Here is a 26016-nt window from a genome sequence, read left to right as displayed (position 1 = left end):
AGAGACAGACAAACTTTCCCACCCCGGCGCCCCTTCGCGGCACGCCGGTCGCCCCTCGCGGGGCCGTCCACCTGGCTCCGCCACCGAGTGTCCGAGTTCCCCACGCCGGCCGCCGGGGCGGAGCGGGCACCCTCGGGGGAGGCGGGGGGGGGGGGCGGAGAGGAGGGGCCGGCCGGCCCCGGCGGCGCGTCCCCAAAAGCGTGTGCGCCTCGGTCCTGTTCTTTATTTTCGGGGCAAGAAGAGCCAGGTTACCTGGAGGGGGTCGCGGGAGAGGGTGATCAGTTTCAGATGTTTGAGATGAAAATTTGACGGGACCGAAGTTTTACAATCTAGGACTTTCACCTTGTTATAATGAATGCAGTAGACATCACTTTTGTTGAATAGCTCTTTTCTGTTCAGGGAGGCCTCAGGGTTTACTTGTTTAATGGGGAAACATGTTGGTTATTTAAAGTGGATACACTCAGGTAACAGTAAAGCTGGTCAAGAAACTGTTTCGTTAACACCTCTTTTTCAAGGTAACAGCAGTATTACAGGTTCTCATGCATTTTCGTGGAGTCTCCGGATTTTTGAGTTGTAAATTTTGAACCTATAATTTTACTCTTTTGACTATCACTCATTCGAAGTGCATAGGAGATAGGAATAATCAGTTTTACTGATTTGTTTTTTATTTAAGGTCAGTTTCGCTTTCTTTTCTTATCACTGAATCAAGTCCACAGTGGTTTGTAAGGGTTTAAGGCTAGTCGTTTCATTTACTGAAAAGTAATTGAAATCAAGGCTGTTATCTTTTTTAAAGCTTGTGTGTTTTCCTCTTAAGTAGAAATGTTACAAGAACGTGGATTACATTGTTTATGAAGAAGCAGAGTGTATCAGTTTCTTCTTTCTTTTTTTTTTCTTTTTACATATATTGATATTGTTACCTTTATGTGGAGTGCTACAAGGTTTAAAACAGCCATATGCTTATTTTTAAAACGAGAAAGAATAATGCATTCTGGTATTTGATAGAAATATCATTTAAGGGACTGAGCATTTAAAAACTTTTGAATAAAGGATTGTAGTTAAAGCAAAGGAAACATTTGTAAAGCCGATTTGTTGTCTCATTCCTCCCGGCACATCCAACCTTGATTCGTGTACTTGTTTATTTCACACATGGTTTTGTAACTTTTTGTATATCATCACAAGATGCTGAGAGAAATTTTAACTTTTCTTTGAAGTAGTTGCTTAAAAGTCCTGATATAACAGTGACTCTTAGAAGCTGTACTGAGAGTAAAGAACACGTAACCGTATGAATCTTATGAATCTTAGGTTGTATACAGTATTGCTTGGCTTCTAGAAGGGTTATCTCTGTAGCAGACATAATTGAGTTTGATACTTGATGGTTTTAGAATAAGTAATCATTGGCTGAATATACAAATGAAGACAAATGGATAGTTTGGGTTTGTTTTCCCCAAATTATAATGGTAAATGGTTATTGATGATTGAGTAGTAGGCTTTCCTTAATTATTTTCATTTAAGACACCCCCCCTCCCCCATGGCAATCAGAGCAAGTAAAATGGCTTTATTTGGTCATTTGTTAATGATTGTCCTGAAGGGATGTTTATCCTGGGAAAACCGAGGTTTTTGCTATTAAATGTTATTGTAAATAAGGCTGAATTAACCTTTCCTCAGTACTCTGTTTTGGCTTTCTTCTTTTTGCTCCTCCTCTTCCTCTTCTTTTGTTTTCTTACTCTTGCCTTCACTGTGTTCCATGGAGTAGACTTTATTTGGATAACACAGCTCAAGCTTTCCTCCTGAATGAAGATCCTGTATCTTAGATTGACTTACAATTCATTTCTGATTTTATTAAGATCTAATCTAACGTCTAGTTTTTTATTTCTACATAAGATCCCCAAAATTTCTCAAGGTTGTGCTTTCGGGGCGGGGGGGGGGCTATAATTATGCCGTAATTTTAAATTACAATAGAATTGAAATAGAATTGAGGCTTTTCTTTAAACCTTCTTGTGAGCAGACTGTGCACCACAGCATTTGTTGAGGTGGCACACATGTGGATGTTTATCATCCTTCAACTTGACTGTATTGAATATTTTTTTAAAACACGTTTTAAAGGCTATTCCTGCTTCAGAGTAGAAACGAGATACAGTATGTGAATGAGATAGTGTATGCAAGTCACTGAGCACAAACCGGTGCTAAATGCAAACGCTGGTTCCTTCCTGTCCTCAGGATTCATTCGTTTGTTGGGCACATGTGGGGAAAACGTTCTGGGTTCCAGGTCAGGGGATAGAAATGCAAGCATGATGGGGAGCAACGGGTGGAGCCCCCGTGGAGTAAGTCGGGGCGGAAGCGCTACCGCAGAATCCGCACCAGGCTGCCGTGGGGGCCTGCGGGAGGGCTTCTGACCCGGCCTTAGGGGACGGATGTCGTCAAGGAAGGCGTCCCAGAGGAGATGGATTCTAAACTGAAAAGTGGAAGTGTTAACCGGCCGGAGGTGGAAGGATGGAGGGGAGTTAGGAGAGGAAGAACTGCGAGGGAGAGCCCAGAGAGAGCAGGTGAGAATGGAAGGTGGGGAGCGTGTGGAGAGGTTCCCGGGTCAGGCAGCGACAAGTCTGGGTGTTAAGATGCTGGGTGGGGGGGCGCCAGGCCAGGCCAGGGAGAAAGGGTACTTACGGAGGAGTGGCACACGAGATTGGGTTTCCCTGGGCAGTTTACATTCCTGTACTCCGTTGACTAGGTCCATAGAGCTGGAGGGAGCCCTAGCCGGGGATGTTGGGCCGGGTGCCTTGTCCTAGGGACTGACTAGTTTGGGTCAGAGTCGCTCCGTTTTATAGAGCCCGTGGAGTCTGTGCAGTCTCTCACAGGTCAGGTCCATTATGAAGTTTAAGTTATGTGTGTTCATGATTAACACAGTGTCCAGCACGTAGAAAATGCTTAATTAGTAGTAGCCCCAGGATAGAGAAATAAGATCCAGAGAGAAAACATAATTACTTTTATAATAAGTATTTGTGTTCAAGTTTGATGTCAGTAATGTTTTATGCTATGGGCTTCACTTAAAAAAAGTCGTGTACATACACCAAATAAATGAGCCTACTCAGAAAAAATTTTCAAATGTGAGACTTCCTTTTTTTCTTTTAAGTTTATTTATTTTGAGAGAGAGAATGAGCGAGCAAGGGAGGGGCAGAGAGAGAGGAAGACCGAATCCCAAGCACGCTCTGTGCGGTCAGCCCAGAACCCCATGCGGGGCTCAGTCTCACGAACCGAGAGATCATGAGCTGAGCCAAAATCTAGAGTCAGATGCTTAACTCACTGAGCCACCCAGATGCCGTGAGACTTGCTTTTTTTTTTTTTTTAAATGTGTTTCAAACAAGTCATTTTGGACTTTAAGCTCAAAATTAAAGCTAGATTTTTCTCTTCATGGAGTTGAGATTTTTCCCTGATGAATTCTATATGAAATTAAAATTGAGTCAAATGGATTGGCACATTTCACATGCTAGTTTTAAGCAATAAGGAAAAAATATGTAGGTTCTTGGTAAATATACAGAATTGGAAATTGAGGTACCTGATTATAAACCGAAACGTGAGACTTTTAGAGGTCTTGGAATAGAGTGACAAGATCTAATCAAATATTTCATTGAAGGGCTTATACTTAAAAAATGCTGACATGTTTAGATGAGCACAGTGCTAACTGTCCCAAGGAAGTGATTTCAGACCTAAAAAATACCTCTGCCTTTGTATTACGGTGACTTGTTTGACAGTAACGAAGTGCGGCTAGGATCATTTTCTAAGATCTCGTAATAAAGTAGGTTCCTTTTCTCACTTTATGAAACAACTGTATGCGTTTCGTCTTTTGCAGAGTTGAACAATGACCATAGTTGACAAAGCTTCTGAAGCCTCAGAGCCACCAGCCTATCAGAATCCGCCTGGCAGCTCGGAGGCGGCCTCACCTGGAGACATGGATGCAGGTTCTGCCAGCTGGGGGGCCGTGTCTTCCTTAAATGATGTCTCAAACCACACGCTTTCTCTAGGACCAGTGCCTGGTGCTGTAGTTTATTCCAGTTCATCTGTACCTGATAAATCCAAGCCGTCACCACAGAAGGATCAAGGTACTACTTTTTGGAGACAGGAACACTCCAAGAAGCTCTTGGATAAGTGCTGTCCGTTGGTCGGTAGTTTCAGAGAGGGGTTCCTTTTGCCAAGATAGACTGCCACCCGAGTGCCAGCAGTTACGTTATTTGACAGGCGTCCTTTTCCGGTGCTGCTTGCTCCTGATTCGCTAGGTATCGTAACAGCGCAGAGTATGTTTAATTATTAAAATATTTGTAGTTTCTTTTGTTACTTATTTTTTGAAGGATCAACTTTATCTTGGTGAGATTTGGGGTGGGCAAGCCTTTGGTTCACTTGTCAATTAACCATAGTTCCCTAAGTAGATGTCTGTGTTTTAAAATTTCAAAGATATTTTTTTAAATGGTTGCATTTTGTCAAATGGCTCTACCCAACCATGGGGTGTTTGTTTGTTTGGTTTTGGTTTTTTGGTTTGTGGGGTTTTTTTGCCAGTTAAAATCATCTGTGGTGATAAAGTCCTTTGAAAGAGAGGAGATAATGTAAATGTTACATTTGTTAAAACTCACCGGGTTAAATGAGACATTGACGCTTTAGTGGGTCCTTCTGAGACTTGTGAATTTGGAGCTTTGAAATGCAAAGAAAGTAGATTCGGTCCTGCTCAGATCGAGATCGTCGTTTGGCTTAGAATAACGTGGCTCTTAATGCCCTTTTGCACCCTCATCGTAAATGTGATATTGTGAGGTGATTTGCTGAAGGTGTTTGGTGGGAGGAAAATTTATGTCACAAAATAAACAGTGTAATTGAATGTTGCACATAGAGTTTAGAGACCTTCACCAGCAAGACTTTCCCACAGAACTTCTTTTCGCTGACTCCAGCTTCCCGTTACTTGCTGGGGCTCCTTTCTCCTCAGGCCTTACCTCCCATCACCCTGCCATGCCCTTTTGGGAGCTCTTCCCCCACTCTCTGGGGACTCCTTTCTTTTTTCCTGGTTTTGCTTTCCATTCCCACTGAGCTGAAGCCTACTTGTGTGCACTCACACTCATTAATTTCTCTTTTAAAATGGAGAATCCTCCATGAAGGCATTTCAGCATCTGGCGGCACCGAGAACATGGCCAACTTCAGAAAAAGTCGTCTTCGCATGGATGATGGGGAACTTTCCTAAATAAGTTGTTTTTTGAGCTTCACCTAAGTTCCTTTAACGTGGTTATCATTAGTAATCTGTTTGTTATAAGCCTTGAAAATAGAAAAACAAAAACCTTTTAGACCACGTACAGCGTACTTGTGAATGTCAGTAGTGATGCCCAGCAGCCTAAGTTCAGACCCGGTTTCCTTCCTGGTCAGATGGGGATGACGTCACTACCAGGTCTTAGAATCGACCTACTAAGGACTCTGTAAGCGCATTGCTGGTGAAGAGGGCAGTGATGGTGGTGGCGGTACTGAGTAGAAGCATCCGCAGCAAATGTTACAGAGAGTGGACTTTGCATTTTGTATGTATAGTGGTGGCAAACTTTTAAGTAGATGTAAAAGTAATTATAGTGGGCTCTCATGTAGTGATCAGTCAGTTTTGACATTTATCAATTCATAGCCAGTTATACCCTCCACCATTTACTCCCCTCGCCAGCATTATAAAGCAAGCCCAAGACTTCATATTTTATCTATTCATATTTTAGTGTTATACATAAATAATCATTTCCTAAAAATTAAAACATCAGGGCGCCTGGGTGGCTCAGTGGGTTAAGTGTCTGACTTTGGCTCAGGTCATGATCTCATGGTTCGTGTGGTTCGAGCCCCGCCTGGGGCTCTGTGCTGACAGCTCAGAGCCTGGAGCTCCTTCGGATTCTGTGTGTGTGTGTGTGTGTCTGTCTCCCTCTGTTTCTACCCCTCTGCACTCTCTCTCTCAAAAATAAATAAACATTAAATTAAAAAAAAAATAAACCGGGGCGCCTGGGTGGCGCAGTCGGTTAAGCGTCCGACTTCAGCCAGGTCACGATCTCGCGGTCCGTGAGTTCGAGCCCCACGTCGGGCTCTGGGCTGATGGCTCAGAGCGTGGAGCCTGTTTCCGATTCTGTGTCTCCCTCTCTCTCTGCCCCTCCCCCGTTCATGCTCTGTCTCTCTCTGTCCCAAAAATAAATAAACGTTGAAAAAAAAAATTAAAAAAAAAAAAAAACCATCTTTATATTAAAAATCCCGTCAACATTAAAATTTCTCTGATTGCCATATACTTTTTTTGTAACAGCTGGCTTGTTGAAATCAACGGACAAGGTCTATACTTTGCATTTGGCAAGTGTCTTTAAGTTTTTTTTAACATCCCATTTTGTCCTTGCAATTTACTTATTGAAGAAAGCAAATTATTTAGATTTCCCACATTCAAGGATCTTTCACTTATTTATTTTTTAAATGTTTATTTCTTTTTTTTTTTTTCAACGTTTATTTATTTTTGGGACAGAGAGAGACAGAGCATGAACGGGGGAGGGGCAGAGAGAGAGGGAGACACAGAATCGGAAACAGGCTCCAGGCTCTGAGCCATCAGCCCAGAGCCCGACGCGGGGCTCGAACTCCCGGACCGCGAGATCGTGACCTGGCTGAAGTCGGACGCTTAACCGACTGCGCCACCCAGGCGCCCCAAATGTTTATTTCTTAAAGAGAAAGCACACGTGTGTGTGCAGGAGGGGCGGAGGGAGGGAGGGAGGGAGAGAGAGAGAGACAGAGAGAGAGAGAGAGAGAGAGAGAGAGAGAAAGTGAGTGAGTCCCAGGCAGGCTCTGTGCTGTCAGCACAAGCACCACATGGGGCTCGATCTCACGAACCGAGAAATCATGACCTGAGTCAACATCAAGAGTCGAATGCTTACCGGATTGAGCCACCCAGGCGCCCCTCTAAGATCTGTCTTTTAAAACGTCCCTTTTCTTCCCTGTATTTCTGGTTAGCTCGTAGTGACCTAATCCTGATCAGATTCCGTTTGATGTGTTGCTGTTTATTTAGCTTGAGAAGCATGTAAAGCTTTGTTTTTAAATATTTCTTGTTTGTTTTTCTAGCCCTAGGTGATGGCATTGCTCCTCCACAAAAAGTTCTTTTCCCATCTGAGAAAATTTGTCTTAAGTGGCAACAAACTCACAGAGTTGGAGCCGGGCTCCAGAATTTGGGCAACACCTGTTTTGCCAATGCAGCATTGCAGTGTTTGACTTACACGCCGCCTCTTGCCAATTACATGCTATCACATGAGCACTCCAAGACATGTAAGTGTTCTGGGTCATGTTACTTGTGTGGTGTTGTGGCGTGCTAGCCTACTTCCATTTTTCCTGTGCAGGGAAAGTGAAGACTTGAGCCAAGAATTCTACGATCACTAGGAAATTGGTTCTCTTAGAAACCATTGAGGAGGACTCTTAAGAACTGTACTCAGGTTGCTTCAAAAGCGTTTTGCACCTAATTTGACCTGTGAAGTTGTTTAAAAAGAAACATATTTTATCAGCATTTGGCATTTCTGAACCCCCTGCTGGCTTTCTACACTTGCTAAAAAATGTGACATAAATGTCTGCCACCGACAGCTCGGGACAAGCAGAGTTCGGAAATGCTGCCTCTCCCGGTTTCCATCCTGTACTGTAAGGCTTGATTCAGTTACAGGCTTATAAGCCTTTGTGGAGAGGAACCTCCTGTTACGGCCCCCAGCCTCCTGGAAATCCATACAGGACTTTCCCTTTGGTATGTGAGCTCAGCTTTCAACCTGAAGGGCAGGAAATCAGTTAAAATGTGTCTTGAATAGGTGACAACCAGCTCAGTGGTTGACTAGTGGAATTCAGAAGTTAGGACATAGCCAGTTTTTGAGGTTTGACCTTGTAAATATATCGTAAACATCCTTCATCCCTTTTAAGGGAAACCTCCCTGTTCTTTGTTTGATCTACATTAATACTGAGATTTGTGTGTGTTCAGGTGCTGTTCATTAATTATCAGGGTGAGAACGCCTTTGGTTTCTTTTCGAATGGTTCTTTAATTAATAGAGAATTTAAACTGGTTCTTTTAAAACTGTTTTCCCCCCAAAGAGCAAAATAACACTTGTAAAGAATTTGGAAAGTACAGAAAATTTTAACTAAACCAAAGGAAAATCACCTAGAATCTCACTGCCGAGGGGCTCTAAGTCACAGAACGAACGTTTTGTTTGTCCTCATTTTCTCCCTTCTGAGTTCATAATTCGTTCCCCACAGACAGCTTTCCCCTCACTTTTGCGCGTAATGAAAGCAGGGTGTGGATGGAAACCCAGCACTGGCACCTGGACAGTGAGAGACAGGACCAACACAAACATTCAGAAGCTCCGGGTGTCCAGAATTGGGTGCCTGTCTTTTATGCTATTGGTAGTTTTCTCTTTCTTTCTGTTTTTCCTTTGTTTAGGTATATCAAGGCATACGTAATTAGATATGTATTTAGGTACATTTACCTTTATTTAGCTTTATTGAGGTGTCATTGATATAAATTGCACATATTTAAAATATATGTTTGGTGCATTCTGACGTTTGCATACTCCCTTGAAACTATCACCACAATTAAGATAATGAATGTATTCATCACCCCCTAAAGTTTCCCAGCCCTCCTTTGAAATCACTCCCTTCCACCCCTTCCTGCCCCGCATCCCCTCCAGCCCAGGCAGCCACCGATATGCTCTCTGTCTACTATAGATTGGTTTCTAGTTTTTAGAGTGTCATGTAGTGGAATTATGGAGGCATGTATTCACACGTTGCCTGGCTTCCTTCAGTTAGTACAGTCATTTCAACATTATTCCATGTTGTCACATGTATCAACAGTATTTACTGTTGAGTAGTATTTCATCGTATGGATGTGCCACATTTTGTCTCTCCACCTGTTGACGGGCGTTTGGGTTGTTTCTTATTTGGGACTGTCACAAATTAAGCTGTGGTGAACGTGTATAAACAGGTCTTTGGAAAGAGATGTTTTCATTTCTCTTGGGTAAATATGTAGGAGTGGAATGGCTTGGTCCTATGGTATGTATGTACTTAACCTGGACATAAACTTCCAGTCTGTTTCACACAGGGATCATGGCATCTTACATTTCCACTAGCAGTGAATGAAAGTTTGTCCCGTATGTCGCCTAATATTTGGCACGGTCATTCTTTCCAACATCAGCCGCTCTAATAGGCATAGCAAGTACTACCTTACCGTGATCTTAATTTGCACTTCCCTAATGACTAATGATGTTGAACACCTTTCCATACAGCTAATTGCCATCTGCATACTTTTTTGGCTGAAGCTTTTGCTTGATTTAAAATTGGGTGGTTTTCTTGTTGTTGGGTTTTGAGAGCTTTTTATATGTTCTGTGTACAAGTCCTTTATGAGATATGTAGTTTGCAGACTGTCTTGCAGTGGGGGGGGGGGGGGGAGAGTGTTCTCTTCACATTGCCCTTTGAAGAATTCCACATCTCTACTTTTTCTTTTCATCAGTCGTGTTTTAAGTGTTGTATTAAGTCTTTGCCTCACCAGTGGTCACAAAGGTTTTCTCTGTATTCTTTTACAAATTTGATAGTTTGAACTTTTATACTGGTCAGTGATCCATTTTGAGTTAATTTCTGTTTGTGGTGTGGAGAATGGATTGAAGGTCCTGGTTTTCAGTATGGATATCCAGTTGTTCCTGTACTCTTTGTTCAAGAGATAGTTCTGTCTTCACTGAATTGTCTTTGCTTCTTTGTGAAAAATCAATTGACCATATTCATACGGATCTATTTCTGGACTCTGTTCTGTTACACTGATCCACTGTTCTATCTCAACACCACCACAGTGTCTGGATTGCAAGATGTTTAATAGTTTAAAATCAGGTAAGTCTTCCAACTTTGTTCTCCTTTTTCAAAGTTGTTTTAGCCATTTTTTGGTCTCTGGCATTTCCAAATGTATTTTGGACTCAGTTGGTCAATTTCTACAAAAGAGCTTCCTGGGATTTTGATTGGTATTGTGTTGAATCTGTGAATTAACTTGGGGTGAACTGACATCTATACAGCGTTGTTTTCTGCCCCCGAACAAGGTATATGCCTCCGTTTACTTAGCTTTTCTTTAATGTTTTTAGCAGTGGCACTTAGTTCTCAGTGTACAAGTACAATGTGCACATCCCTTGTCAGATTTGTCCCTAAGTATTGCATATTTTTGGAAGTTGTTATAAATGGTAATATTTTTTGAATTTCGATTTCTGATTGTTCCTAGAATATAAAAATGCCAGTGACTTTTGGATATTGATCTTAGGTCTTGCAACTGTGGTAAATTTATTAATTCTAGTAACTGTGTGTGTGTGTGTGTGTGTGTGTTTTAAAGGTTTCTTGAGATTTTATGTAGAGACGATTGTGTGATCTATGAATGAGGACAATTTTATTTCTGCATGTCCGGTCTGCTTGCTGTTTCTTGCTGTGGTGCCCTGGCCAGCACCTCCTTTACAGTGTTGAATGGATGTGGTGGACGTAGATGTCTCCTGCTTCACTTTAGGGGGAAGGCGTTTTATTTTAGTCTCTGGCTTTTACGTATGCTGTTAGCTGTAGAGTCTGATCATGCTGAGGCTGAGTGTTGTACTTGAATGTTAAGCCAAATTTGCATTCCCGAGATGAGCCCAGCTTGGTCATGATGTCTTATGATTTCCATGTATCATTGGATTTGCTACACATTTTTTAACTTTTGTGTTCATGATGAATATTAATCTATAGTTTCTTATGCTTTTGTCTGACTTTGGCATCAGGGTAACGGTGGCATTACGAAATATGTTGGGATTATTTTCTTCTGTTTCCTAGAAGAATTTGTGTAGAATTGGGGTTATTTCTTACATGTTTGGGCCTTGGAGTTTTCTCACGGGTAGGTTTTTAACTACATATTTAAGGTCTTTAATAGATAGAGGCCTCTTCAGGTTATCTTTTTTTTTCATCAGGGAGCTTTGATTAGTTTGTGTCTCTCAAGGAATTTGTCTTGTTGAATGTGTCGGCATAAACTTGTTCATAATGTTCTGTTATCCTTTTTTAATTTTTTAAGGATCTATAGTGATTTTCTGTCTCTTATTCCTGATGTGCATGACTCCCCTCCTTTTTTCCTGATCAATCTGACTAGAGTTTTAGTCATCTTATTACTGATCTTCTCAGAAAACCAGCTCTTGGTTTCATTGTTATTTTGTTTTCTGTGTCATTGATGTTCATTACTATTTTTATTATTCCTTTTCTCTTGCCCACTCTGGATTTAATGCGCTCAATTCTAGTTTCTTAAAGGGGAAGCTTAGGTCATTTAATTTGAGATCTTTTCCAGTCTTTTGAGTGCTATAAATTTCCCTTTAAGTACTGCTTTAGTTGTATCCCAGACATTTCAGTATTTCACGTATTCACATTTATTCCAGTCAACATACTTTCTAATTGCCCTTGCGGTTATTTAGAGGTGTGTTGTTGAGTTGCCAAATGTTTGAGGATTTTCCAGAAATTGTCCTGTTACTGATAGCTAATTTAATTCTGTTGTGGTCAGAGTATACTTTTTATTGTTTGAATCTTTTTAAACTTGAGGTTTGTTTTATGTGCCAGAGCGTGGTCTAGCTTGGTGACTGTCCCACATCACTTAATAATTATTATTTACTTAATAAGGATGTGTAGTGTCTGTGTTGTCTTGTTTCTATAAATGCTGATTATGGTCAGTTATTTGATAATGTTGTTGAAGCTGTCTTCTATGTCCTTACTGCTTTTCTACTCATGCTGTCACATTTTGAGAGAGGTCTATTGAAATGAAATACATTTGTGAATTTGGTTTTTTTCCCTGTTTTATTAATTTTGCCTTATGGAGCTCTTTGGAGCTCTGTCACTCACCTAAGATTATTATGACCTCTTGGTGAAGTGACTTATTTATAATTTATGAAATTACCCTCTTTATCCCAAATAATATGCTTTGTTCTGAAATCTACTTTGATGTAAATAGAGCCTCTCCAGTTTTTTTTTTATGATTGATGTTTGCATGGTATATCTTTTTCCATGTTTTTACATTTAACCTACTTGTGTTTATACTTAAAGTGGATTTCTTGTATAAATAACCTATCAGGTAATTTTTTTCTTACAGTCTCCATGTTTTGTTTTGGGGTATAAGCCATTGGTATTTAATGAGATTATTAATACGGTAATACGGGTAGGTTTATTTTACCATCTTGTCATTTGTTTTCTATTAGTTCCATTTATTCCTTGTCCTCTTTTTCATCTTTTTCTGCCTTCTTTTGGAATGAGTAATTTTATGATTTTTAAAAAATTCTTTTTAATGTTTTACTTATTTTTGAGAGAGAGAGAGAGAGAGAGAGGGAACAGAGGAGGGGCCGAGGGAGAGGGCAACACAGCATCTGAAGCAGGCTCCAGGCTCTGAGCTGTCAGCACAGAGCCTGATGCGGGGCTTGAACTCATGAGCCACGAGATCATGCCCTGAGCCGAAGTCGGACGCTTAACTGACTAAGCCACCCAGGTGCCCCGGAATAAGTAATTTTATGATATTTATTTCTGATATGATATTTAATCTCTTTTATTGGCATGTTTTCTGTAACTTTGTTTTCTACTTTTAGTGGTTGCTTTAGGGTTTGGCGTGCATCTTTCAACGATCACAGTTTACCTTCAACTGATGTTTCGCTTGTGTGGTCTAAGGGCTTTGTGACGATGCGCTTTTCATCTTCCCACTCCTGGCATTTGTGCTCTTGTTGTCGTTCATTTTAGTTCTACCTGCCTTGTAATCAGACGACATATTGTGTTATTTTTGCCTTAAATAAATTATAAAGGTTTTGCTTTAAATAGTTAAGGGTTGTTTAGAAATCTTCTATGCTTACCTGTTCACATACCATATCCACTGCTTTTGTTCCTTTACGTAGATGTAGATTCCCATCTGGTATTTTTCCTTAGGACCAAAGGACTTCCCTAACTTTGCTTGCTAGTGATGAACTATGCTTTTTGCTGTAATTGGTTTCGTTCTCAGTCTGAAATGTCATTATTTTGCCTTTTTAAAGCTAACCTTAGTGTAGATTCGCATGCAGTTGTGAGAAATAACACAAAGACATCTCATGTACCTTTCCCAGTTTACCCAGTAGTAACACTATTATTTCAGGATCTCAACCAGGGTATTGACGTCGATACAGTCAGGATACAGAACATTTCCATCATTACAGAGTCTGTCATATTCCCCTTTTGTAGCCAAGCCCACTTTCCTTGTGCCCCGACCTCCTCCTTTAACCCCTGGAAGCCACTAAACTATTTTTCATTTCTATAATTTTGTCATTTCAAGAATGTCATATATATACATATTGAGTTATGCAGTATATAACATTTTGGGATTGGCTTTTCAGTCAGCATAAGTCTCTGAAGATTCATTTAGGTTGTATTAATAATTTGTGTGTGGGTTTTTAAAATTGTATTTATTTTATTGTTGAGTAGTAGTCTATGGTGTGGACATAGCATGGCTTGTTTTAACCACTCATCCATAAAAGGACATCTGGCTTATGTCCGGTTTGGGGATATTGTGAATAGAGCTGCTGTAAGCATTAGAGCATACAACATGCGTGTGAACATGTCTGTTTCTCTGGAGTAAATGCCCAGGACTGCACTCACTCGCTCATATGGTAGGCGCGTGTTTGATTTTATAAGAAACTGCCAGTTTTTCAGAGTGGCTGACCATTTTTACAGTCCTACCAGCAATGGGTGAGACTTCCAGTTTCTCTGCATTAAAAAGAAAAAACAAGTTTGTTTATTTAAATTTATTTATTTATTTATTTAAAAATTTTTTTTCCACATTTATTTATTTTTGAGACAGAGACAGAGCATGAACGGGGGAGGGTCAGAGAGAGAGGGAGACAGAATCTGAAACAGGCTCCAGGCTCTGAGCAGTCAGCACAGAGCCCGACGCAGGGCTCGAACTCACGGACCGCGAGATCGTGACCTGAGCCGAAGTCGGACGCTTAACCGACTGAGCCACCCAGGCGCCCCTAAATTTATTTATTTTGAGAGAGAACGGGAGAGAGAGAATCCCAAGCAGTTTTCGTGCTGTCAGCACAGAGCCTGGCACAAAGCTTGATCTCCTGAACCGTGAGATCATGACCTGAGCCAAAATCAAGACTCTGACCCTTAAACCGACTGGGCCGCCCAGACGCTCCAGTGGTTTCTCTGCGTTTTTGCCAGCATTTGGTGTTGTCACTGTTTTTCATTTTAGCCATACTGATAAGTATATAATGGTATCTTGTGGTTTTAATTTGTATTTCCCTAATGCCTAAAGGTCTTGAACTTGTTTCCATGCGTTTATATGCCATCTGTATGTCCTCTTTGGTGAAGTATCTCTTTGCTATCATTTGCTTGTTCTCTATTGCAGTCTTTGTTTTTATTCTGTTGAGTTTTGAGAGTTCTTTCCATAGTTTAGGTAACCAGGCCTTTGGATATACAGGTTCCAAATAGTTTCTTCTAGTCTGAGGCCTGTCTTTTCATCCCCTTAACAAGGTTTTTCACAGAACAAAAGTTTTTAATTTTAGTGAAATCTGATCTTACCTTTCATGGATTATGCTTTTGGTTTAGTTTATGGTTTTTTGTTTGTTTTTTAGTTTATTTTTAAGAGAGCACACACAGGAGGGGCAGAGAGAGAGAGAGAGAGAGAGAGAGACTGAGTGAGCACAGGAGGGGCAGAGAGAGCCTGATGCAGGGCTCAAACCCCTGAATGGTGAGACTGTGACCTGAGCCAAAATCAAGAGTCGGATGCTTAACCAACCTAGCCATCCAAGCGCCCCTAGTTTAAGTTTAGTTAAAAGTATATTTGCCTAGTTCTTGATCCTAAAGATTGTCTCCTGGTTTGTTTTTGTTTTTGTTTTTGTTTTTCTAAAAATTTTATACTTTTACACTTTAGGTGTGTAATCCATTTAAGTTAATTTTTGTATAATGTGAGGTTTGGGTGAAGTTAGTTGTTTGTCTATAAATGTCTGTTAGTCCAGCACCATTTGTTGAAAAGGCTGTCTTCTCTCTGTTGAATTGCTTTCACATCTTTGTAAAAAATCACTTGGGCGTATTTGTGTGGGTCTGTTTCTGGGCTTCCTATTCTGTTCTCTTGAAGTATATGTCTGTCCCTCCATACAGTAGCTATGTCATAAGTCTTGATATCAGATAGGATGATTCCACTCACTTATTCTCTTTCAAAACTGTTTTAGCTATTCTTGGTGTTTTGTCTTTCCATGTAAATTATAGAATAATAGTGTCTATACCTACAAAAAAATCTTGCTGAGATTTTGATAGGAGCTGTGTTAAAGCTGAATCTCAGTTTGGAGAGAGTTGACATCTTTACTTAGGTTGACATTTTCCATCTGTGAATATGGTATGTTTCTCCATTTATTTAAATCTTCTTTACTTTCATCCCTGTTGTGTAGTTTCAGCATGTTTTGTCTTATTTTGTTAGATCTACACCTGAATATTTTTTGAGGGATTGTAAGTGGCATTATATTTTTAGTTTTGGTGTCCACATGTTAATTGCTGGTATATAAAGATACATTTTATTTTTGTATGTTAATCTTATATTCTGTGATCTTGCCAAACTCACTTATTAGTTCTAGGCATGTTTTTTTTTTTTTTAGGCTCCTTGGATTTTTCTATTAGTCCTGTTATAGGCAAGTGTGGACAGTTTTAGTCATTCCTTACTGATTGGTATGCGTTTTATTTCCTTTTCTTGTCTTATTTCACTGGCTACAATTCCAGCACTATGTTGAGTAAGAATGAGAGTGGACATCCTTGCCTTGTTTGTTATTAGAAAGAAGAGCAGTTAGTTTGATATTAGCAGTAGGTTTTATGGTATATGCTCTTTATTAAGTTAAAGAAGTTCTATTTCTGTTTTTCTGCTTTCTGCTTTCTATCATGAGTAAGTGTTGATTTTTGTCAAATGCTTTTTCTATATCAGATTGATGTGATCATGTGATATTTCTTCTTTAGCCTGTTAATATGGTAGATTATACTGGTAGATGTTCCAATTTCAGTATTCAGTTGTCTTTATATCCCTGGAATAAACTCCATTTGGTCATTGGAGTTAGTATTATTATTTTTAAAAGTTTTTATTTAATCTCCCAGTCCTCATCATAACTATTTCACCCATCCCCCTACTCACCTCCCCTCTGGTAACCATCAGTTTGTTCTCTGTAGTTAAGAGTGTTTCTTGGTTTATCTCTCTCCCTTTTTTTCCCTTTGCTTGTTTGGTTTCTGAAATTACACGTGAGTGAAATCATGTATTTGTTTTTCTCTGACTTTTAGTGTTTATCTTGAGAGAGTGAGATTGCACATGTGCACAAGCAGGGGAGGGGCAGAGAGAGAGAGAGAGAGAATCTCACTCAGGCTCTGTGCTCTAAGTAGGGCCTGATGCGGGGATTGATCCCACAAACCACAAGATTGTGACCTGAGTTGAAATCAGGAGTCCGGACGCTTAACCAACTGAGCCACCCAGGCACCCCTGACTGACTTTTTATGCTTCGCATTACGCTCTCTAAGTACGTTCATGTCATGTCAAATGACAAAAATTCATTCCTTTTCTGACTTAATATTCCATTGTGGGTATATATTCCATCTTCTTTATCCGCTCATCAATCAGTGGACACTTGGGCTGCTTCCATATCTTGGTTATTGTAAATAATGCTGTTGTGAACATAGGGATGCATTACGCATGAATTAGTGCTTCTGTATTCTTTGGGTAAATACCCAGTAGTGCAATTGCTGGATTGTAGGGTAGTTCTATTTTTAACTTTTTGAGGATGCTCCATACTCTTTCCTAGAGTGGTTGCACCAGTTTGCATTCCATCGACAGTACACAAGGGTTCCTTTTTCTCTGCATCCTTGCCAACACTGTTGTTTCTTGTGTTGTTGATTTTAGCCATTCTGACAGGTGTGTGGTGGTAACTCATTATGGTTTTGATTTGCATTTCCCTGACGATGAGTGGTCACGAGCATCTTTTCACGTGTCTGTTGGCCATCTGGATGTTGTATTGGAGAAATGTCTGTTCATACCTTCTGCCCATCTTTTAATTAGATTAGTTGTTTTTTGGTGTTGAGTTTTACAAGTTCTTTATATATTTTGGATTCTATCCCCTAATCGGATATGTCATTTGCAAATATCTTCTATTCCATGGGCTGCCTTTTAATTTTGTTGATTGTTTCCTTCGCTGGGCAGAAGCTTTTTATTTTGATGAAGTCCCAATAGTTTCTTTTTGCTTTTGTTTCCCTTGCCTCAGGAGACATGTCTAGAAAGCTGTTGCTATGACTGATGTCAAAGAGGTTACTTACTGTGCTCTCTTCTAGGACTTTTATGGTTTCAGGTCTCATATTTAGGTCTTTAGTCCATTTTGAATTTGGTTTTGTGTTGGTGTAAGAAAGTGGCCCAGTTTCATTCTTTTGCATGTTACTGACAGTTTTCCCAGTACCACTTGTTGAAGACACTTTTTCCAATTGGATATTCTTTTCTGCTTTGTCTGAGATTAATTGACAGTGTAATTGTGGGTTCATTTCTGGATTTTTTTTTTAATTTTTTATTTTTATTTAAAAAAATTTTTTTTAATGTTTTATTTATTTTTGAGACAGAGACAGAGCATGAATGGGGGGAGGGGCAGAGAGAGAAAGGGAGACACAGAATCTGAAACAGGCTCCAGGCTCTGAGCTGTCAGCACAGAGCCCGACGCGGGGCTCGAACTCACAGACTGCGAGATCATGACCTGAGCCGAAGTCGGACGCTTAACCCACCGAGCCACCCAGGCGCCCCCATTTCTGGATTTTCTGTTGTGTTCTATTGATCCATATATCTGTTTTTGTGCTGGTACCGTACTGTTTTGACCACTACAGCTTTGTAATATAACTTGAAGTCTGGAATCGTAATGCCTCCAGCTTTGCTTTTCTTTTTCAAGATTGCTTTGGCTATTTGGGGTCTTTTGTGGTTCCATACAAATTTTAAGATTGTTTGTCCTAATTCTTTGAAAATTGCTGTTGGTATTTTGATAGGGATTGCATTAAATGTGTAGATTGCTATGGGTAGCATAGACATTTTAACAATATTTTTCCAGTCCATGTGCATGGAGTGTCTTTCCATGTCTTTGTGTCCTCTTCTGTTTCTTTCATCAGTGTTTTATAGTTTTCAAAGTGCAGCTCTTTCTCTTCTTTGGTTAGGTTCATTCCTAGGTATCATTGTTTTTGGTGCAATTGTAAATGGGATAGACTTCTTAATTTTTCTTTCTGCCGGTTCATTATTGGTGTATAGTAATGCTACAGATTTCTGTACATTGATTTTGTATCTATGACTTCACTGAATTCATTGGTCAGTTCTAGTAGTTTTTTGGTGGAATCTTTTCAGGTTTTCTATATTGAGTATCGTGTCATCTGCAAGTACTGAAGGTTTTACTTCTTACCAGTTTGGATGCGTTTTATTTTGTTTCATGTCTGATTGCTATGGCTAGGATTTCCAGTACTGTGTTGGATAACAATGGTGAGACTGACATCCCTGTCTTGTTGCTGAATATAGAGGGAAAGCTCTCAGTTTTTTCCCATTGAGGATGATACTAGCTGTGAGTTTTTCATACATGGCCTTTATTATGTCAAACTTACTTTGTTGACAGTTTTATCATGAATTGGATGTTGTACTTTAACCTGCATCTGTTGAAATGATCGTATGGTTTTGTTTTTTTAAATTGATGTGATGCATTACATTAATTTGTAAATACTGAACCTCCTTTGCAACCCAGAAATAAATCCCACTTGATCATGGTGAATGATTTTTTTTTTTTAATTTTTTTTTTTTAACGTTTATTTATTTTTGAGACAGAGAGAGACAGAGCATGAATGGGGGAGGGTCAGAGAGAGAGAGGGAGACACAGAATCCGAAACAGGCTCCAGGCTCCGAGCTGTCAGCACAGAGCCTGACGCGGGGCTCGAACTCACGGACACGCGAGATGGTGACCTGGCTGAAGTCGGACGCTTAACCGACTGCGCCACCCAGGCGCCCCATGGTGAATGATTTTTTTAATGTATTGTTGGATTCAGTTTGTTAGTATTTTATTGAGGATTTTTGCACCCATGTTCATGAGGGCTTTTGGCCTGTGGTTCTCTTTTTAGTGGAGTCTTTATCTGGTTTTGGTATCAGGGTAATGTTGGCTTCATGGAATAAGTTTGGAAGTTTTCCTTCCTTTTTTGTTTTTTAGCATAGCTTGAGAAGAATAGGTATTCTTCTTTAAATGTTTGGTAGAATTTGCCTGTGAAGCCATTTGGCCCTGAACTTTGGTTTGTTGGGAGCTTTTTGATTACTGATTCAATTTCTTTGCTGGTTATTGGTCTAAGTTTTCTGTTTCTTCCTCTTTCAGTTTTGATAGTTTGTATGTTTCTAGGAATTTATCCATTTTTTCCAGGTTGTCCAATTTGTTGGCACATAGTTTTTCATAATATTCTCTTAACTGTATTTCTGTGGTTCTGGTTGTTTCTCCACTCTCATTTGTGACTTTATTTGTTTGAGTCCTTTCTCTTTTTTTCTTGGTAAAGTCTGGCTAGAGGTTTATCAATTTTATTGATTTTTTTTTTTTTTTTTTTTTTAAAGAACCAGCTCTTGGCTTCACTGACCCATTCTATTATTTTTTTAGTTTGTGTGTCATTTATTTCTGTTCTAATCTATATTATTTCCTTCCTTTTGCTGGTTTTTTGTTTTGTTGTTCTTTTTCTAGCTCCTTTAGGTGCAAGGTTAGGTTGTTTATTTGGGATTTTTTTTTTTGCTTCTTGAGGTAAGCCTGTATTGTTGTAATCTTCCCTCTTAGAAGTGCTTTTGCTACATCTGAAAGGTTTTGGACCACTATGTTTTCATTTTCATTTGTTTCCATTACTTTTTAATTTATTAAAAAAAAAACCCTTTTTTGAATGTTTATTTATTTTGAGAGAGCATGTGTGTACATGCACAAGTAGGAGGGGAACAGAGAGAGAGAGGTGGAAAGGGAATCCCAAACAGGCTCCATGCTGTCATCCCAGAGCCTGACACAAGGCTCCATTTCACAAAACATGGGATCATGACCTGAACCAAAATCAAGAGTCAGACACTTAACTGAGCCACCCATGTGCCTCTACTTTTTAAATTTCGTCTTTGATTTCCTGGTTGACCCATTCATTGTTTAGTATGATGTTTTTTAATCCATGTATTTGTGGTCTTTCCAGATTTTTTCTTGTGGTTGACTTGTAATTTCATAGTGTTTGGTCAGAAAAGATTCATAGTATGATTACAATCTTCTTGAATTTGTTGAGGGTTGTTTTGTGGGCTAATGTGTGATCTATTCTGGAGAATGATCCATGTGCACATGAATGTGTATTCTGCTGTTTTGGGATGGAATGTTCTGAATATGCCTGTTGAGTCCATCTGGTCCAGTGTCGTTCGAAGCCTTTGCTTCCTTGTGGATGTTCTGTTTAGATGATCTGTCCATTGATGTCAGTGGGGTGTTAAAGTCCCCTACTGTTATTGTATTATCAATTAGTTCCTTCATGTTTATTATTTACTGTTTTATATATTTGGGTACTTTCATGTTGGGTGCATAAATATTTATAATTGTAGTGTCTTCTTGTTGGGTTGTCCCCTTTATTATTATTGTTTATTTTTATTTTTATTTATTGTAATGTTTATTTTTGAGAGAGAGCTAGCGTGAGCAGGTGTGCGCACAAGTGTGGGAAGGGCGGAGAGAGAGAAACACACACACACACACACACACACACACACACACACACACACACAGAATCCGAAGCAGGCTCCTGGCTCGGAGCTATCAGCACAGAGCCTGATGCAGAGCTCAAACCATGAACTGTGAGATCATGACCTGAGCTGAAGTCGGACACTTAACTGACTGAGCCACCCAGGCACCCTGTCATTCTGTGTCTTTTGATTGAAGTGTTTAGTTCACTTATATTCAAAATAATTATTGGTAACTATGTATTTATTGTCATTTTACTACTTGTTTTGTGGTTGTTTCTGAAGATTTTCTCTGATTCATTCTTGTCTTTCTTTCATGGTTTGCTGGTTTTCTTTGGTGATATATTTGGATTTCTTTTTCTTCTTTGTGTATTTATTACTGGTTTTTGATTCGTGGTTACCATTAGGTTTGTGTATAACATCTTTTGCATATAGCAGTCTATATTAACTTGATGGTTGTTTAAGTTGGAACCTATTCTTTACTCCTTTCTTCCTCACATTTTAGGTATATGGTGTCATATTTTACATCCTGTTGTTAGTTTCTTGACGGATATTTTACAGAAATATTCATTTTTACTGTTTTTGTGCTTCCTACCTTCATATTGTCATTTCTGGTCTTTCCTTTCCACTCAAAGAGTCACCTTTAATACTTCGTGCAGGGCTGTTTTAGTGGCCACTAACTTCTTTAGTTTTTGTTTGTCTGGGAAACTCTCTCTCTCCTATGCTGAATGGTAGCCTTGCTAGATAGAGTATTTTTGGCTGCAGGTTTTTCCCATTCAGCACTTTAAATATATTATGCCACTGCTTTCCGGCTTGGAAAGTTTCTACTGAAAAATCCGCTGGTAGCCTTACAGGGTTTCCTTTGTATGTAACAGCCTTCATTTGTCTTGCTGCTTTTAATATTTTTTTATCACTATATTTTGCCATTACAATACGTCTTGGTGTGGATCTACTTTTGTTGATTTTGTCGGGGGTTCTCTGTGCCTCCTGGATCAATATATCTATTTCCTTCCCCAGATTAAGGAAGTTGTCAGCTATTATTTCTTCAAATAAATTCTCAGCTTCTTTTTTTCTCTTCTTCTGGGATCCCACTATGAATGTTATGTTTGATGGAGTCACTGAATTCCCTAAGCCTATTCTTGTTTTGCATAATTCTTTTTTCTCTCTTTTGTTCAGCTTGATAACTTTCCATTACTCTTTTAGACCATTAATTTGTTCTTCTGCTTCTTCCAACCTGCTGTTTATTCCATCAAGCATGTTTCTCACTTCATTTATTGAGCCCTTTATCTCTGCTATGTTATTCCTTATCTCTGTTAATGGTCTCACTGATGTCCTCCACTCTTTTCTCAAGTCCAGCTAGTATCCTTATGATCATTGCTTTAAATTCTCCGTCAGCTGTGTTTCTTAAAACTGTTCCACTCAGATCTCTGGCCATGGCCTTCCTGTTCTTTCATTTGGGGCAAATTCCTCTGTCTTCTCATTTTGTCTAAGTCCCTGTGCTTGTTTCTGTGTGTTAGGAAAGTGACCTATGGTTCCTGGTTTTTGAGGGTAATGACTTTATGGAGAGGTCACATAGTGCCCTGCAGTGTAGTATCTCCTGTTCCCCAAGGCCTGGCGCTGCCAGGAATGTCTCCACCGTGAGCTGCGTGTGCTCTGCTGTTGTATTCTGGCCACTTTACCTTTCAGGCTGATTGTCTGCAGAGGCTCTCTTTGCCTGTTGTGGGCAGTGTTTGGTCCCTGGCCTGAATGTGATGAGTTTTAACTGGTGTGCCCTGATCTGCTTGTAAAATGAGACCTGTTGCTGCTGCCACCCAGAACTGAGGCCTTGAAAAACTCCTGGCTGGGGGGATGGAGGTCAGCAGGGGTTTAGTTTGGTCTTCTGGGGGAGGGACCTGCTGCACTGGGACTGTGGCAAGTGTGACTGGGAAGGGAGGTTCTTCCAGAGCATGGGGGGGGGGGGTGGGGTGGGGAGGGCTTAGCGTCAGCATGTTAGGTAGTGAGTGTTAGTGCTGTCCTGGTTCCCACAGGTGGCTCCTTGTTTACACTGCAGGGCAGAGGGAAGGAAATGCTGGTGGCCAGTGTCTTTGTTCCCAAGGGGGTCTCTCTGTGAACACTCTCTTTCTTGGACATGCTCTGTGATGAGCAGCTAACCTCCCTACTGTGTGCCTCAGGCACTCGTCAGATCTTGTTTCCACGCTGTAGGTCTGTTTTCTCCAAGAGCAGCAGCAGTGTCTTCTGATCTCTACCAGAGCCACTTACTCTGACCTTTAAAACTCCAGGCTTTAAACCCTTTGGGTGGTAAGAACTCAGGAAATTTGGAACCTTTTGCTTTGCGAGCCAGTTGCTCTGGGGATTCTTCTCCCCTTGCACTGCCCTGTGTGCCAGTATGTCTCTTGCCCTGCCCTCTTCAGTGACTGCAGCTCCCTCCCTACTGCAGGAGCCACATTTTCTCTCCCAGTCTGTGGCTCTGCTCTTCCTCCTCCTTCATGTGGCCTCTCCTCTGCCTCTAGTTGTGGAGTTTGTTCTGCCAGTTCTCAGATCAATTTCTAGGGTATTTGGGATGACTTGACAGTTATCTTGTATTCGTGGGACGAGTTGAGCCTCGGGTCCTCCTAGTCCGTGGCATCTTCCCCTCTCTCCTCTGATGCGTAATCGTTTTTGAGTTTTGCTGAATTTTACTTGTAATATTTTATTAAGGAATTTTACATATCTATTCATGAGAGATGGTGGTCTGTTTTCTAACTTTGTACCATATTTGTTTGGTTCATTATCAGGGTAATACTAGTTTTATAAAAAATGAATTTGGGATACATTAACTCCTCTGGATTTTTGAAGAGATTGTGTGGACTTGATGTAGGTTCGTATTTAAACATTTGGTGGCCTTTATCAGTGAAGCTATCTTGGTCTGGAGCTGTACTTTTTGAGAGTTTTTAAATTACAAATTCAATTTTTTGTATCTGCAGGGTTTTGTTTCTGATATTGGCAATACCCATACGTTGCCCTTTCAGCAATGCTTTAGCTGTGTCTCTGCATTTTTGATATGTTGTTTTTTCATTAGTTCAGTGCATTTTTAAGTTTCCCTTGATATTTATTTTTTGATCCATGGATTATATAGAAGCATGTTACTTAGTTTCCAGGTGTTCATTGATTTTCCTGTTATCTTTCTCTAATTTCTATTATGATTCCAGTGTGGTAGAAAACCTATCCTTTATTATTTCAATTCCCTTAAAATTTTTAAATGTGTTATTTATTTTATTTATTTTTTTGAGAGCGAGGGAGAGCTCAAGCGATCACGTGTGCACAAGCAGGGGAGGGACAGAGAAAGGGAGACACAGCATCCAAAGGAGGCTCTGCACTGAGAGCAGTGATCCCAGTGGGGGGCTCAAACTGACAAACCGTGAGATCATGACCTGAACCTAAGTTCAGCACTCAACTGACTGGGCCACCCAGGTTCTGGTCTCTTCAATTTTTTGAGGTTTGTTTTGTGGCCCAGGATATGGTCTATCTTGGTATATGTTCCATGAACCCTTGAAATGAATTTGTATAGTGCTGTTGTCTGGAGTGTTCTATAAGTTGTCCATATCCCATTGGCTGATGATATTGCTGAGTTCTGTATCCTTGCTGATTTTCTCATTGTTCATTTATGGACAGAAGGATGTTGAGGTTTGCAGCTCTAGTTGTGGATTTCTCTATGTCTGTTTTCAGTTCTATCAGAGTTTGCTTCATGTGTATTGCAGCTTTGTTGTTTGGTACAAACACATTGAGGATTGCTGTAAGTTTTGGTGCATATGTATATATATATGTGTATGTATATACACATACATATATACACATATATATGTATATATGTGTGTGTATATATGTATGTATATATACACATGTATATATATATGTATGTATATATATACATATAAAATGGAGGTATCATATGATTGAGTCACGTTATCCCATCTACTTTGTTAATCTGGGTTTTTTTAATTGGTATATTTAGAACATTTACATTTTTAAGCTTATTGACAAATCAGAACTTAAGTCTGTCATTTTGTTTTCTCTCTGTTTTTTGTTTTTGTTTCCTTCTCCCTGCCTTCCTGTGGGTTACGTGAATTTTTTTTTATAATTTTGTTTTGATTTATTTTTAACATTTTTGAGTATATGTAGTCTTTTTAGTGGTTACTCTAGGTTTGCATTATATATACATAACTTATCAGAGTCTACTGGTGTCATTTTACCAAATAAAGCTAAGTGTAGAAACCTTAACTTCTACCTCTCTTTAGTCTCCCCTAATTGTCAGGTAATTAAATATTTCGTCCACTTACATTTAGAACCATATCAGTGACAGTGTTATAATTTTTTTGATCGTCACATAAGTTAGAAACTTGAGAAAAAGAAAGCCTATTATATTTGCCTTTATTTTTTGTTACTATTTCTTTCCTCCTTTTTGATGTTCCAGGGTTTCTGTTTTTAAAAAATCATTCCCTTTTTGTTGAGAGAATTATTTTAGTCATTCTTTTAAGGTATGTGTACTGGTGACAGATTCTCTTAGTTTGTTTTTTTAATTTTTTTTTTTTAACATTATTTTTGAGAGACAGAGCGTGAGCAGGGGAGGGGCAGAGAGAGAGAGGCAGGCACAGAATATGAAGCAGGCTCCAGGCTCTTAGCGGTCAGCACAGAGCCCGACGCGGGGCTTGAACTCATGGACTGCGAGATCATGACCCGAGCCGAAGTCGGATGCTCAACCGACTGAGCCACCCAGGCGCCCCCAGATTTTCTTAGTTTTTGCTTCATCTGAGAACGTCTTGATTTTGCCTTCATTCCTGAAGGGTATTTCCACTGTGTGTAGGGTTCTGGGCGGATATTCCTTTTCATTCAGACCTTGAAAATAGTGCCACTTCCTCTGGCCTCCACCATTTTTGATCTGAAGTCTGTCATTTTTCTTGTTTATTTCATACACACACACACATACACACACACTTTCATAGGTAGTGTACTGTTTTCTTTCACTGCTTTCAAGATTCTGTCTTTAGTTTTCAGAAGTTTAGTTATGATATGTTTTGGGATAGGTTTTTTTTTTCCTGTTTGGGGTTTGCTCAGCTTCTTGAATCTATAGACTTCTATTTTTTACCACATTTGGGAAATTTTGAGCCTTCCTTCTGTGTAATACTTTTTCAGCCCTCTGGGGCTCCTCTGGGAGTCTGACATGTGTGCTACATGTTTTGTTAGAGTCCCACAGGTCCCTGAGCATCTGTTCATTGCCCCACCCCCACCCCCCACCC

General features: G+C 39.9%; 1 protein-coding gene across 3 annotated transcripts in view; it reads left to right on the top strand.

The window, feature by feature from the left end:
• The window catches only part of USP42 (ubiquitin specific peptidase 42), a 76201-nt gene that overhangs the window by 22599 nt on the left and 27586 nt on the right, over positions 1–26016 (top strand). For 2 of the 3 annotated variants that reach the window (XR_005784816.1, XM_040455847.1), the window contains exons 1-3: positions 1167–2543; positions 3845–4094; positions 7087–7287. Coding sequence is in view for 2 of the 3 variants with exons in the window: in XM_040455847.1 (XP_040311781.1) it covers positions 3854–4094; positions 7087–7287 (442 nt within the window). In the remaining variant the exon portion in view is untranslated. Of the gene's footprint in view, positions 1–1166; positions 2544–3844; positions 4095–7086; positions 7288–26016 lie in introns of those variants that run through there. The other variant, XM_040455848.1, reaches the window with a different exon arrangement.

This window comes from Herpailurus yagouaroundi, unplaced genomic scaffold, assembly GCF_014898765.1.
Source record: "Herpailurus yagouaroundi ecotype Mexico unplaced genomic scaffold, PumYag 216, whole genome shotgun sequence".
Lineage (NCBI taxonomy): Eukaryota > Metazoa > Chordata > Mammalia > Carnivora > Felidae > Herpailurus > Herpailurus yagouaroundi.
Note: the sequence above shows the minus strand (reverse complement) of the source record. Positions and strands in the feature narration are given on the sequence as shown.